The sequence below is a fragment of the Toxorhynchites rutilus genome, chromosome 3, assembly GCF_029784135.1.
Source record: "Toxorhynchites rutilus septentrionalis strain SRP chromosome 3, ASM2978413v1, whole genome shotgun sequence".
Classification (NCBI taxonomy): domain Eukaryota; kingdom Metazoa; phylum Arthropoda; class Insecta; order Diptera; family Culicidae; genus Toxorhynchites; species Toxorhynchites rutilus.
In genome coordinates this window covers 214,217,742-214,233,035 of record NC_073746.1, presented here as the reverse complement: position 1 = coordinate 214,233,035, position 15,294 = coordinate 214,217,742, and the positions used below count along the sequence as shown (strand labels likewise).

The 15,294-nt window shown below is 38.7% G+C and overlaps 1 protein-coding gene across 10 annotated transcripts in view; it reads left to right on the top strand.

Moving 5' to 3' along the window:
- The window catches only part of LOC129776724 (tight junction protein ZO-2), a 139,953-nt gene that overhangs the window by 12,948 nt on the left and 111,711 nt on the right, over positions 1-15,294 (top strand). For all 10 annotated transcript variants that reach the window (XM_055782534.1, XM_055782533.1, XM_055782535.1 and 7 more), the window contains one exon: positions 4,996-5,056. In XM_055782534.1, coding sequence (XP_055638509.1) covers positions 4,996-5,056 — 61 coding nt within the window. The remainder of the gene's footprint in view (positions 1-4,995; positions 5,057-15,294) is intronic.

Genomic DNA, 15,294 nt, shown 5'->3' with positions numbered 1-15,294 from the left:
TAAAGCAAGCCTGGAGGAAAACGCTGGACACTTGGAAGAAGCAGAATAAAGGATCGGTCCCCAAGCATATTTTTCCGCGTCTACTTAAGGAAGCACTATTGAGCATTGGTAAGCCCCGAAAGAATCTTTCTCCCGCCTAATGATACGCACATTTGCCAGCCGCTCGACGTGGCATATTTCAGACCGCTAAAGCAAGCCTGGAGGAAAACGCTGGACACTTGGAAGAAGCAGAATAAAGGATCGGTCCCCTAGCATATTTTTCTGCGTCTACTTAAGGAAGCACTATTGAGCATTGGCAAGCCCCGAAAGAATCCTGCTGCACCCAGATCTCGTTTACAAAATGTCATCTCCGGCTTCAAATCAACAGGTATTTATCCTTGCAATCGTAATGCAGTCCTGAAGAAACTGCCTGGTGGAAACGAACCGCTAACTCCGGAAAATGAAAGGCAAGAAAACTCATTTTCGGAGCAGTTCAAGGCGGAACGATTTTCCCAGGTTGATCAATCGCAAGCTTCATAACGCAAAAGGATTGTTATGATTGAGCCTGGAGAGAGTGTTGGAGAAGAACATTTCGCAAGTTTTAACGAAGAAAACGCTGTACAAAACCCTGTTCCAGAGAAGAATTCAGCACCTGTGAAGAAAGCCAAACGCAAGCGTCCAGAGACAGACCCAGCAGTATTTTCATCTCCAAAACGACAGCGAGTTGTGAAGATTAAGAAAGAACCCGGAAATTTGCCGCATAAAGGAGACAACGAAAATATGGATCTCAACAGCTCCGCAGTACGTTGTGGATAAAGGAAGAAGAAGCTCATGCGAACTTCAAAACAGCACCAAACTGTGAAGGTCGAACCTGAAGAAGAGAGAGGAAATGTAAATAAATTTCTTGCAAATACTGATGATAAGGATGGGAAGGTGTTGACAAGAAAATCAAAGAAACCCATCAGTCGTCGTGGTCTTCAGACGAAATCTAAAAGTTTGCGTTAATTTTTATACACTGAACTGATTGTTATTTGATTATGATTTTGACTATTATTTGATTATTACTGATTTTTTGAATAAAACGTTGAGTTTTCCCAAAACTTATTATAGCAAATTTGAATTTAGATTTCAATTCTTTAAACCTAAATGAAATAAAATCAAGCCAAGCAATCTGTACCTGAAATTGAGCCCTAAATCTTCCTCTCACATGATTCTTTGTGTGAATAACTTGAAACTTGCAAAAACGTCGAGAACATGTGCTGAATCAAAAATTTGTAACCTTCCCCTACCGCAATTTCAGAGAGTCCATAGTTTTTCAATATGGTTGTCTTGACTTTCGAGTGATCAAATTCACCTCGAAAACAGAATCTGTTGTGTAGGAAAATAATTAAATAGTATTTGAAATAGAGATGTTTATTCCAGGTGATACAATGGCAGGCGCTTGGACCAAAGTACAGTACTTGTTTTAAAAATCAAGTACTGGCTTAATTACTTCTATATCGACAGATATTACAAAATTATTGTTACAAATGATCAATTTCACCCCATTCCATGGTACGTGTTATAAAACTTTTTATGGCCACTGACAGGCAAAATGCGCTCCAAATGTCCTGCCCTACATTTGAAAACCTTGTTCAGCCCGGATTTCAGTCTGGTGTTAAATCTGGACGAAACATTGGTCCACTGTAGCTTGCAGTAATTGTTGGACGCTAGTTTCAAGTTTTCGGTGCTGTTCCAGGAGTGTAAATATACGGTGTTCCCGCGAACACGACCATTTTTCCGTGAGTTTCTCGAGAAGGTTTCGCCGCTGTATCGTTTATTTCGTGAACATTATGTGCTAGTAAATTGTAACTCGCAAACGTTCGGTCGGAGCTAATTAAAGGATGGTCTCGTATGTTTCAAACTAACCCGGCAATCGGAGGACCAGAAGTTTGCTTGCGAGAGACCACCGCTTTCGACGGCGGGCCGACGGCCGACTCGGATTGGTATTATTTTTTTCGGCGAATTGGGACCGCGTCGGTTCCCTAATTCTCGTTGGATGAGGACTTTATCCTCATTACATTAACTTCAGTATAAATTTCATTACTAAAAATTAATCCATAACAAAAATTGCGCTTTTTTCTGTGTGGCATATAAACCCATTATTATTATAAAAACATGAATAGAAACTATTGCTACATGTCATAGGTTGCACTGCTATGGCGGCGCTAGGTACAAACCCTCGAACCGGAGGAACGACTGGCTTGACGACGAATGCAAACAGTTAGTTGAGGAGAAGAATGTAGCGAGAGCGAAAATGCTGCAGCACCGTACGGGAGCTAACGTGGAACGATACAAACAGGCGAGGAGCAGGCGAAACAGGGACAGGGATCGCGAAGCAATGGAATACCTGTACCAGGCAAACGACCCACGGAAGTTTTACGAGAAGCTTAACCGCTCGCGCAAAGGCTACGTGCCACAAGCCAATATGTGTCTAGATTTGGAGGGGAATCTTTTCATTAACGGGTGTGAGGTGGTTGAAAGGTGGAAGCAATATTACGACAAACATCTTAACGGCAATGCAGCAGTGAATGTAAGCGGTACGACGATAGATCTAGGAACACGTGCAGTCGCTGACCGTTTTCCGGCCCCTAATCTCTAAGAAGTAGAGGAAGAGATTGAAAAACAATAAAGCCGCTGGTATCGACAATCTACCGAGTGAGCTACTAATATACGGTGGTGAAGCACTAGCTAGAGCACTGCATTGGGTAATCATCAAGATTTGGGAGGATGAGCGCTTGCCGTAGGATTGGATGGAAGGGATCGTGTGTCCAATCTACAAAAAGGGCGACAAGCTGGATTGTTGTAATTACCGTGCGATCACGCTGCTAAGTGCCGCCTACAAGGTACTCTCTCAAATAATTTACCGCCGCCTATCACCGTTTGCAAAGGAGTCCGTGGGGCAATATCAAGCAGGATTTATGGGTGCCCGAACCACCACGGATCACATTTTCGCGATACGCCAGGTTCTGCAGAAATGTCGCGAGTTAAACGTAGCCACACATCACCTTTTCATCGATTTCAAATCAGCTTATGATACAATCGATCGGGACAAGCTATGGCAAATTATGCACGAACACGGTTTTCCGGATAAACTGATACGATGAATCAAGGCGACGATGTACCAAGTGATGTGTGTTGTTCGTGTAACGGGGATCTCCTCGAGTCCAATCGAATCTCGGAGAGAGTTGCGGCAAGTTGATGGGCTTTCCTGCTTGCTGTTCAATATCGCTTTAGAAGGTGTGATCAGAAAAGCGGGGATAGACACGAGTGGTACGATTTTCCGGAAGTCAGTCCAACTTTACGGCTTCTCAGACGACATTGACATGACACGTGACACATTGTAACACGAAACTTTGTGACGATGAAGGAGACTTACATCAGACTGAAGACTGAGGCAAGTAGGGGTGGACTTGCCATCAACACGTCGAAGACAAAATACATGCGTGGAAGGGGCTCCAAGGAGACAAATATTAGTCTCCCACCAAGAATTCGGATTGGCGGTGACGAAATCGAAGTGGTAGACGAGTTCGTGTATTTGGCCTCACTGGTGACCGCCGATAATGACACCTGCAGAGAGATACAAAGAGGTATTAAAATCAGAGGCAGGAAATCGCGCTTACTTTGGAGTTCGGAAGACTCTACGGTCGGGTAAGATTCGTCGCATCACAAAGTTAACGATATATAAAACACTGAAAAGACCGGTGTCCTCTACGGACACGAGACGGGGTTATGCTCGCGGAGGACCAGCGTGCCCTTAGTGTGTTCGAACGGAAGATGTTGCGCACCATCTACGGTGGAGTGCATATGGATGACGGAATGTGAGAATGCGAACAAACCATGAGTTGCACCAGTTGCTGGGAAAACCACCCATCGTTCATACCGCGAAAATCGGCCGGCTGCGTTGGGCTGAGCACGTCGTAAGAATGTGAATGGAGACGACTTTGTTGTACAGCACAGGCCACTGGGGCCTTTTGCTGATTAAGTAAGTAAGTAAAACACGGTACCTGGAATGGATTCAACGACGAAGAAATCACACCTATTTATTTTTTTCCTACTTCTATTGAAATTTCCCACTTTAATTAAAATAAACATTAGAGAAAAATCAATTTGAGTATTTTTTACATAAAATATCGCCTGAATAAACCACAAAAACGTAAACATCGATTGAATTTCCTTCTACGCTTCATCTGATTCGCAACACAAAAGTAGCGTTTGATTGACAAATGAAAAAACACGTTCGTACAAAAACGAGGATAGGGCAATTCTTTCGAACGAACGATGTTCGAAAGTTCAAATGGATAGATTTGCTTCGTACGAAACCAAGGATACGAATGAAGGATACTTTCGAACGTTGTGTATTCGTTCGAAAACAAGAATAAGGGTGATTATATGGTATCAATAGTACCTCCCAACAATGAACAATGGTGTTCACATGGTGTTCGTGGTGAAATGATCAAACCGGAAATGTTGGGTCCGTGGAATTACCGAGAATGTGATACCAGATACGAATTGAAGAATGTTTCTCAGATCGGTGGCGAATTTGGCGGTGCTGGAAATCGGTGATGGTAAATCTGGATCATCCAAGGAACCTGAATCGGAGTAACGGGCGCGGAAAGTGTCAATACCGCTGGGTAATCGTGGTTAGGAAGAAGTGTAGAAATGAAAACATAAACAAACCATTGCTAAAGGTGGAAAATTTATTACGACTAACTATTTCTTGAAATGTTGAAAGGTTGGTCAGAATTCTGCTTTTGAGTCTAGGGTAGTTTTCCTGTAAGTAGAAAAGAAAGATAATTTGATATAAGTTAACATACTAGACGAGAAAACTTCCGAAAGAGCTGTTGAGTTGTTTACTATCAAATCAAAATTATGTATATAACAGTATGAACTACATATCGTCGAATAAGTTCGAAGTTTGAGATTCATTCTACGAATTTCGATTCCATTTATCTTCCACTTTTCATTTCTTTTCAGAATCCAATGAAAATGAAACTGTTATACTGACGAACGACGACTCTTCGATCAACAATGGAAGGTAAGTTCAGAACAATTAACCCCTTCACGTATAACGTCGAACCACACTCGCGATTAGACCGTGCTAGAACGTACAACATCGAACCTCATTCGTGGACTTTTCAAAAAATCATAACTTTTGAATCACTGGATCGATTCAGATAATGGACATATAAAATTGAATTTCATCTTAGGATAGCCTTCTTCCAGAAGATATTTTACTCGCAAAAGAGTTGTATTTTGTTTCCGTAATTATTTGGGGGGTTTTTGTTGTGTGTTCCGTAATTTTTTTTTGTTTATATTTGTTTTGGCGTAGGACTACGTCTTTCATTTCTATACCGGGGTGTAAAATCAAAGTTTCGAAAACGAAAGCGTTACGCCGGAGACCGAGATTTTGAGCGTTAATAGCTTCTAAATAACTGAACGAAACGGTATGATGAACACTTCATTCGAAAGATAAAATGTCTACGCGTTATATACTTGTTACTTTTCATCCAAAAACTTGTTTCAATTGTCTTAAAATTGCTTTCAAAACAGGCTATTGAAATCACCAATCGGTATATAAGCGAGTGCCGCTCGGAAGTCCACTCAGTTATAATTGAACAGCGATTGGAGCATGTTGTCGCTGTTGTGGTGAAGCTGGTGGTGAAGTTCATCATGAAAGCGCTGATGAACGGTGTCACCAAGAGACTTTTGGTGCACCTTAGGCCAGAAGGGAATCCATCAGGAGGAGAGTGATGCCACAAACGGTTCCGTTTGAGACATCGGAGCAACAGCCGCATACACTCATACACGCGCGGAACTTTTCTCCTTTGGATGCCATCCAGCATCGAGAAGATTCCTGACCTGAAACGCATTCAGTTTGGAACTGTGAGGGAGCGCAAAAAGCCGATCCATCAGAAGAAAAAGAGAAGACGACCGAAAGAGTATCAGCATCGGAAAAAGGTTCCGTTTGAGACATCGAAGCAGCCGCCACACACACATATATACGTGCGGAAATTCTTTCGTTTAAATGCCATCCAGCATCGAGAAGATTCCGGAAACATATTGTCGTTGTTGAAAAATAATCTGCCAGTTCCCCATGGGAATTTAAAAATACATTCATGCAAAAGAGTTTTTTTTAATGTTTTCTAACATATAACATATGCGACCAAATACATTTGGATTTGTGATTTTTCAATCAAGTGCAATTAACAGGTGCTTATCGAGTTAGCATTAACCACTGGTGGGCTTCGAGTATCGAAGAGAATCTGAGAAAATGTTATTGTTGCTGAAAAATAATCTGCCAGTTCCCCTGGAAATTGAAAAATACATTCATCCGAAAGAGTTTTTTTTTAAATGTTTTGTAACATATAACGCTGCGACCAAATACATTTGTTTTTTGATTTTTCAATCAAGTTCAATTAGCAGGAAGATCTGAAGATTATTCTTCCCCTTCAGTAGGATATGTTCGTTTCCAATATTGGATGCGCGTGCAACGGAAAATGCTTCGCATCGCGAAAAACATAATTTTCAATCGATTATTGCTCAGTCACCGAAAGTTTCAAACTCAGAGAGTTCATTCGCCTCTAGTTTGCCTTCCAAATTGCCATCGTAAACCACACCTTCTTTCGATTCAATCACGGACAAAAAGCATACTTAAGCGATATTCTGGTGGTGAAACGCATTCATTTTTCGTGAGAACATCGACAAGACAACATCGTTATTGAACGAGCTGAACAAGCGGAACGAGCTGGACGAGCTGGACGGCGAGGGATCGAGGGATCGAGAGATTCATCACCTGGCCTGACCTGGCCAGAAAATTGGTTCCGTTTGATGCATCGGAGCACCCACCACATCCACATACCCATACACACACATTTACATAAATCTTGTTATTAATTTATTTATACTAATTGTTTCGTTTCGTACATGGGCTCACCAATCAAACCATCTGGCAATCACTCATTTCAGGTCCACATAACACCAAGCCGGTTCTTTTCAGGAGCACTCCACAACTTTGGAAGAGTTCAATTGAAGTTTTCTAAATATATATGATAATTGTATACATATACTCATCTGCTCACAGATTTACAAGAACTTTCAGCAATCTTGCAATTTATTCAATCATCCATTCATTATGAATTGATTCAGATACAACTTCAAACAAATGATCACTAAATCAACGATAGTCCTATGTCACCCTTGCGGTTATACCACAGATATAACCCACTTCCTGTTTTTTATAGTTTACCCGGTTAAAGATAGAGGGCGCCATATTTTTTAAAAATATTTTTTCTTGAAAGCTGGTGTTTTTTTACTTAACATATCCACAAATCAGCTGTTTTTGAATATGTTTAGTATGATTACTTGTTTTTAGTCTTCTTTCAATATTCCGATGTAACTAGACTAGATCTATGCGAATAGATTCCTTTTTTTTCGCATTTGTAATATTTTTTTTCTTCACTTTTGGCTTCAATTTGATATGTCGATTATCGGAATCGTTTCAGTAATTCAAAAGCTATGAATTTTTGGAAAAATGATTTTTCAGGCCATAATTTCTGACTAAAATAGAAATGGGCACCCCAATGAAAAATTAAAATTGAAAAAAAATCCGGGTCTAACATTTTGCGATAAGGAATAAAACTACCATTTTCACGAAAATCTGAGAATCACTATATCGGTTTGGCATGGAATGGCTGTATATGAATAGTGTTTCGATGACGATAATCTCGTTGAATATATAGAGTACTGGACTAAATACGGTTCTCATATAGTCTTAGAATTTATTGCAGATGGCTTTCGATTATTTTTCTAACCTAAATTGTATTTTCATTCAATCCCAGAGGTCGTGGCAATCACGGGGTTTTAATATTTTGTGAGGGTTAATGAGGTTTCTTCTTAGAGCTTCTCCTTTGTCAAAACTCCATAAGTTATTTACAAGATTCAGTTCCGGGCTTCGGGTGGATATTCTAAAAGCTTAAGAGGTGATACACGTTGTGGTATGATTGAGGTCGCCGTGTTCGTGACAAACAAACTTCTTCTGTAAACCAACTTTACATGACGACTCTTTTATATTTCTTTTAAGAATGTAGATATACGAGTCAACCTTCAATAAACCATATATTTCCATTTAGATCAATAAAAAATGTATTTCCGTTGATTATGTGACATCAATAAATACGTACAAATGTACTTATATACTTACATAAAACTTTCTTTCTTGTATATAGATTCAAAACCCGAGCAGCAATTTCTATCACATAGTTTCCACCTTCATTTTCTGCGCGGAGTATCAGTCTCATGTTTGCGTTCATTTCCACAGGCTTCTCACCTGATATGAACCGCTTTTCACAATCTGTCTTCTCTATGTTTCTCATTACCCACCCACTTACATATTGATGAACTTTTTAACCATGCTTTTGTTTGGATATCCTGCAATCCTGGCATGGAATAGTGGAATAAAAAGAATATAATATAAAGGAGCCGCATAATAATCTTGTTCTACCATATTCTCATGGATGTCCTACTTTTTATACCATCATCTGATGAATGGATGTGATATCATCATTAGGGTAATAGTTTTGGAATGAAAAGCTATGTACATGAAGATATGCTTAAATTTGTTGCAATGTTAAACCTAGCGAGTATCATCTCACGATTTTCTTTCTCAAAGCAGAAAGAAACATACGCGATAACTGTCAGCAAATGTGTCCAGGCGACTCATATAGGTTGAATATGAAGGAAGGAAGGAAGGTATTGAATTAGAGAGACTTTAAACTCTGAGAGTTCATTCGTCTCTTGAATATGAATGAATCCGGACACATTAAAAACCATTAAACCTTTAACGGGTAGTGGCAACTATATTGCCACCAATGATTTAATTTGTTTCTCTTCTTTAACAATAAATTATCACTTCTAGTCGTATGTGGTAACTAGTTCTAATATCTAGCAACATGTGTGATTTTTTTGAGCGCGAAAAAATACAAAAACTACTTATTTTGGAGCCATTTTCGTGTTAACAACTCTCAGTTTAGTGCAGCAAAGCAAGTTTCCCGAAAAGTTTTTGAAAAAACAGGCAACTTGTTGAAGTTTTCAGTGCATATGAACTGTTTAGGAACTACTGAGTCTGATCATGAGTTTTATTAGTTGTTTTTGTTGAAACTAACATCAAAAACTCAAATGTAAAAAAAATATTTTTACCATCAAGTGTTTTGCGCTGAACGGGCAAGTTGCAATTATATTGCCACCATTTTTGCAATGTTTTTAATTGTTTTGCGTATTGAAAAAAAATGTTTTGTGTATTTTAGCATGTAAACATGTCGTTGTAACATGCCTAGTTCTCACGGCCCGTTAAAGGGTTGAGACATTTTTTGGGTTTTTTTTAAATTTCCCTCAATTAAGCTAAGTACAGAACCCTGATTATCCACAGAATAGTCTGGCAAGCTCACCGCGAATAACGAAAATCGCGGATAACGAAATAATGACTCAAATGAGGTTCAAACACGAATCAAACATGCCTCAGCATGTAAACTATGTTTTATCATACAGAAATGATTAAACTATTCATCTATAAGGTCGTGTACACCAGTGGCCAAATAATGTAAAAGGCATGACCAAAACAAAAGAACAATATCTTCACACCGACGAAAATTCAATGGATTTTGAGAGAGTTCTGCCAACTCATAGATGATTTGGCACTATTCTGATACTGCATCATGTGTTCTGCTCAGGAAGCGAATGATTGCCGCTATCGGCTCGTTGCAGCTGTATTAAAACGAACACTTCCGCCTAGCATTTCCCTTCCATTGGATGGCCGAACAATGTTACGGAATATTAAGTTCAATTCAATTAACGAAATTTCACGGGTTTCCCTTGAACAGATACATGACTGATACAAGCATCTGTTTGACATCTGACATTTCATACGAATTTACCCCGTGTATTTACGGGATACGGGGAAGCTTCTGAGCTCATCGTGCACTGGTTAATTAGCGACAATAGCGTAACCTTTATTCTAAGGATCAATTTATTCTAAGGATCAAATGAACACACTCTGAACGGAATGGGTTGCTCAAAACAAGAACTTATCATCACTGCAGTAGATTTTTTTTTGTTGACAGAAGAAATTGATTCGCAGATCGCTCGGTTCGGTTTTCCTTTTCACGTGTTAATGTGTCACAAGAGAGTGGTGAATTGAGTGAAAAAGGTTTCCGAGAATGTTTTTGGGACACAAGGAATTTTCTCAACAGTCGCCGCCGGATTCAGTCACATTGCTATGCGTGATCGTGGCGCACACGCGTTGTCATCCAGTGAATGTTTATATTGTATTATATCGTGTCGGCATGATAGTTTTTTTTTCGTAGTGAATCAATGTGTTATCGTTTGTGAATTATAACATCAAATTGTGTGTGTTTGTATTGACAAGTGATGGAAATAAATTTTCATAACGTCAAAATACATCCTTTGAATCTGAGTGGACCGGAAAATTGAGCACCGTAAAGTGGATACAACTGCAGCTATTTTCTGACGAAGAAACTAAAATCATAGCAATAAACTCTGTTTAAAAACCTCGTTATGGTGAATGGGAATGAGTTTCATATGAAATAGTTTTGTTAATTCTTTATTCCCTGTTATTATGTTAACTGTGTTATACAATGAATATTTTGTGTGGTGCTTGATAATGTGTCCAATTTTCTAAAATAACCTGCAAACCTAACATACCCGGGATAAGGTGATAGCTCCAGGATAAAGAAATCGAGAGTAATTTATTGAGCAGACAAGTCAAGAGCAATCCTGTCGCACATAATTCCCTCTGAATGTTTTATGAACTTTGTGAACTTGTGTACTATTTTGATAATCTACTTATAATTTGTCATCTCTGTCAGATCTTTCATGTTTATTAGACTGCTACTGCAAGTACGATTGTTCTGATTGATTTTTGAAATTTATTTTAAAAAGTAAGTCAGATCTATTCAGATTCATTTAAAAAATCGATTGGTTATGTTCCCATGTTTCAGTCGGTGTCAGGACCGATACCGACGAGATGAAGACGACGTTAAAAAAAAATCAAGCAGTGGGATGAAGAAAGGCAACACAAGATTGCATTTAGTTTATATCTCAACAGGCTTGGTTCATGGTAGTGCGTTCGTTCGCATACGAAAATACGCGACTCGGCGGTGCGAAAAATGCTCGACTTCTCTCGGTTCGAAAATAGAACATATGCTTTTTGTTGATCTAATTTCAACACAGACGAGAGAGAAAAAATCTGTACGCGATACGTCTGTCGTGTCTGAGAATTAATAGGAACCCATTTCTTTTATACTGTGGAGAGGTTCGGAAATGATTTCTTTCGAGAGAAAACATGTTCGATTTTTGTTGATGGCTACTAGAGTGAATTGATAGGTAGTGCACATGATTTCGAATAAGAAGTTCATCAGAAATCAATTAGGGCTTCCTGCTAATTTGCGTATGTGGAAATAGGAGCTGTAACTCTAAACAAAATCGTACAATGCTTCTTCAAATTATATATACTTTATTCTCGAATCCCTAAGATGTAATTATTACTGTCAAAATCTACTGTAAGCATCTTAAAATGCACCTTTAGAAAAAGGATCTCTTCCAAAATATTGCTAGTATCAGTTGGATCGGCGTCGTTTTGACTATTCAAAGTACGAATCACTAGACTATTTAAAGTCATTAGACGCCTATCCAAAATCAAGCTCCCTAATATAGGAGTAGTATTGTATTCACAGTGAACTATATTTGCTTGTTGTGTTTTGTGTCGAATATGTTTGTTTATTGGCTCAAAAAATGATCTGTGCAAAGTTTCAGCTCAATCGGGCATGATTTAGGGGTGCCTCAAAGCACTCAAAGTTTTGATTTTTTTGCCACTCAGGCCAAGTCCCAAAAGATTGATTTTCGGCTAAAATTTTTTTTTTGGAAATGATACCAGATTTCGACGTTTCATGCATTTTTAAGTCATCTGGCATCGAAATTTTTTTTTCGATTTTCCAAATTTCCTTTACTCCCTCCTTGGAAGATTTTCGAGGATCCAAACTTTGAGCGCTTTGACCTTTAAATCATGTCCAATTGAGCTGAAACTTTGCAAAGGTCATTTTTATTGGGCTAATAAACAAAATGTACAAAAAGTCTAATTCAGTAAACTTTTGAATAGTTTATACAGTAGAACCCCGATTATCCGCGAAATAGTTGGTCTAGATCACCGCGTATAACGAAAATCACGGATAACGCAATAAAGGGCTAAAAATGAGCTGCAAACAGGGAAAAAGATATTTTAGCATGAAAACTATGTTTTATCAATACATAAATTATTGAACTATCCATCTGTAAGGACGTGTACATCAGTAATCAGATAATGTCAAAGCCATGACCAAGACAAAAGAGCATGACTCTACCACTCATTGACAAATTTCGGGAAGGTTCATAGAATTACTAGGGACCTCGCATTAGCGAATAATCCACAATTCTGAATGAATATATAAATGAAAACTTGGGAAACTTCGAAAACGAGAGCGTTACGTTGGAGGCACAATATTCAGCAAAAGAAGCAATCACACAAAAGTTGTATAATACATAATACCATTCCATTTCCAATAGACAAAATATCTGTTGCATCAAATTAGTCTACATAATTTTTGCGTTCGCTCATCCTTCTTCATAATACCCATTTTTCGTTTGAGAAATTGTTGAGTAATCATCGTTTGCCAGCAGTGTCTTAGAATATCAACAAATATTCACGAGTAACGAATATGATTTTATTTCAGTGTAAATGACTTTTTTTTCAGCTCGAAACACACAGGGGTATGACTAAAACGTCAAATCCCTCATATTACCAATGTACCCAATATTGCTGCGGTTTACTGACATTTTGGTTCTGACAATAATTGTTGTTTACAACACGGTCCGGTTATATAGTTAAATAGTGGTTAACTTTAAACTCCATGTTGAATCTAAACACCTCCATGTGAAACCGAAATATGAAAATCGCTTATGCAGTTTGAAATAAAGCCGCGCAATTTCCGCGATTTCAACGATTTCAATCCCCGCAAATGGTATGTTGGTAAACAAATGACGCCATATTGATTTTGACTTAGGGTAGCCTATATTCAATTGATGTCTAACCCCTGGAAACACACTGCCCTCATTATATTAATGACAATAACAAACGAGTTCATTTTGTTCACATCGCTGATGCATGAACGAATTTGCTATAATGAATGAATGCGGCATTGAGTGGGGTTCATAACTTCGCTGTTATTTATACTTTGAATATCAAAAGCAACAAATTGATATTTCTCACATTCGAAACCATATTCGTTCTGGCATTGATTTTGAGCCAACATTCAAAAATAAAATAAAATTAGTCAGGCTGGATCATTTAGAGAGAAAAAAAAACGCCAGAGCTCGATGAAACGATCTTTTCAAGAAATCGCGCAGGATTTTGTTTGGCGAGACGGTAACAACGGCATTGCGAACGATCCCTAAACACCGTATTGCAATTGAATAACAATTGCTCCTAGACTCGATGGTCAAGTGGATTACAACATATCATAATCTTCTTGTTGCCTGCGTTGATTTGGAAGGACTTAAGCATCAGTACAATCCGACCTACATAAAAATTAGCCGCACACAGCTACCTCTGGTTAAAAGTAAACAACAGCTGATATTCATTTGGCTAAAATGAAATTCTGTTCTGGCATTCTGAATAATCAAGATGAAAATGACATTGGGTGGAAAAATAAACATCAAAACATATTGATCAACAAAAGTTTATTTGCTCATATTCACTGGTTGCTTGGATCTGTCATTTTGATTTTCGTTTGGAGTATATAGGTTTTCGATGCAACCTAGCCCGAAAATATATGCTTTTGAGCTAAACGAAGATGATTTTTTTCATCGTTGTTTGCCAGTGCGCGTAGAGCGGGAATTCCTTCTTAAAATTCATTGCACCTCTACTAAGTTGCCGAAAGACGTGGTCTTACGTTGATCGCACTTGATTGAAAAATCACAAAAACAAATGTATTTGGTCACAGTATTACATGGATAGAAAACATTTTCGATGCTGATACTCTCTTGATCGCCTTATCTTCTCCTCCTGATGGATCGGTTTTTCTGCGCTCCCTCACAGTGCGAAACAAACTGAATGCGTTTCAGGTCAGGTCAGGTAATGATTCACTCGATCCCTCGCCGTCCAGCTCGTCCAGCAACGATGTTGTCCAGTCGGTGTCCTCACGAAAAATAAATGCGTTTCACCACCAGAATATCGCTTAAGTATGCTTTTTGTGCCGTGATTGAATCGAGAGAAGGTGTGGTTTACGATGGCAATTTGGAAATCAAACTAGAGGCGAATGAACTCTCTGAGTTTGAAACTTTCAGCGACTGAGCAATAATCGATTGAAAATTATATGATTTTCGCGATGCGAAACATTTTCCGTTGCGCGCGCATCCAGTATTGGATACGAAAATATCCTACTGATGGGGAAGAAAAATCTTCAGAAGCTTTCCTGCTAATTGCACTTGATTGAAAGATCACAAAACCAAATGTATTTGATCGCAGTATTATATGGATAGAAAACATTAAAATAAACTCTTTCGCTTGAATGTATTATTCAATTCCAAGGGGAACTGGCAGATGATTGTTCAGCAACGATGACATCTTTCCGGAATCTTCTCGATGCTGAGAATAGATCGCCTTTTCAGTGGCATCACTCTCCTGGCTCTTAGTGACACCGTTCATCAGCGCTTTCATGATGAACGAAGTTAGCTTCACCACAACAGCAACAGCATGTTCCAATCGCTGTTCAATTATAACTGAGTGGATTTCCGTGCGGCGCTTGCCCATATATCGATTGGTTATTTCAATAGCCTGTTTTGAAAGGAATTTTAAAGCTATTGAAACAAGTTTTTGGATCAAAAAGTAACAAGTATATAACGCGTAGACATTTTATCTTCCGAATGAAGTGTTTATCATACCATTTCGTTCAGTTGTTTAGGAGCTATTAACGCTCAAAATCTCGGTCTCCGGCGTAACGCTTTCGTTTTCGAAACTTTGATTTTACACCCCGGTATAGAAATGAAAGACGTAGTCCTACGTCAAAATACGTGTCTAATATTTTGCGAAAAAGAATCAAATTACCGCTTTTCATGGAAATCAGAGAACCACGATTTGGCATGGAAAGGCTGTATATAAAAAATTAATGATCAGATGCGTTGCTGATCGCAAAACTAGAGAACGGATCGTTCAAATTGAGCTGTCTT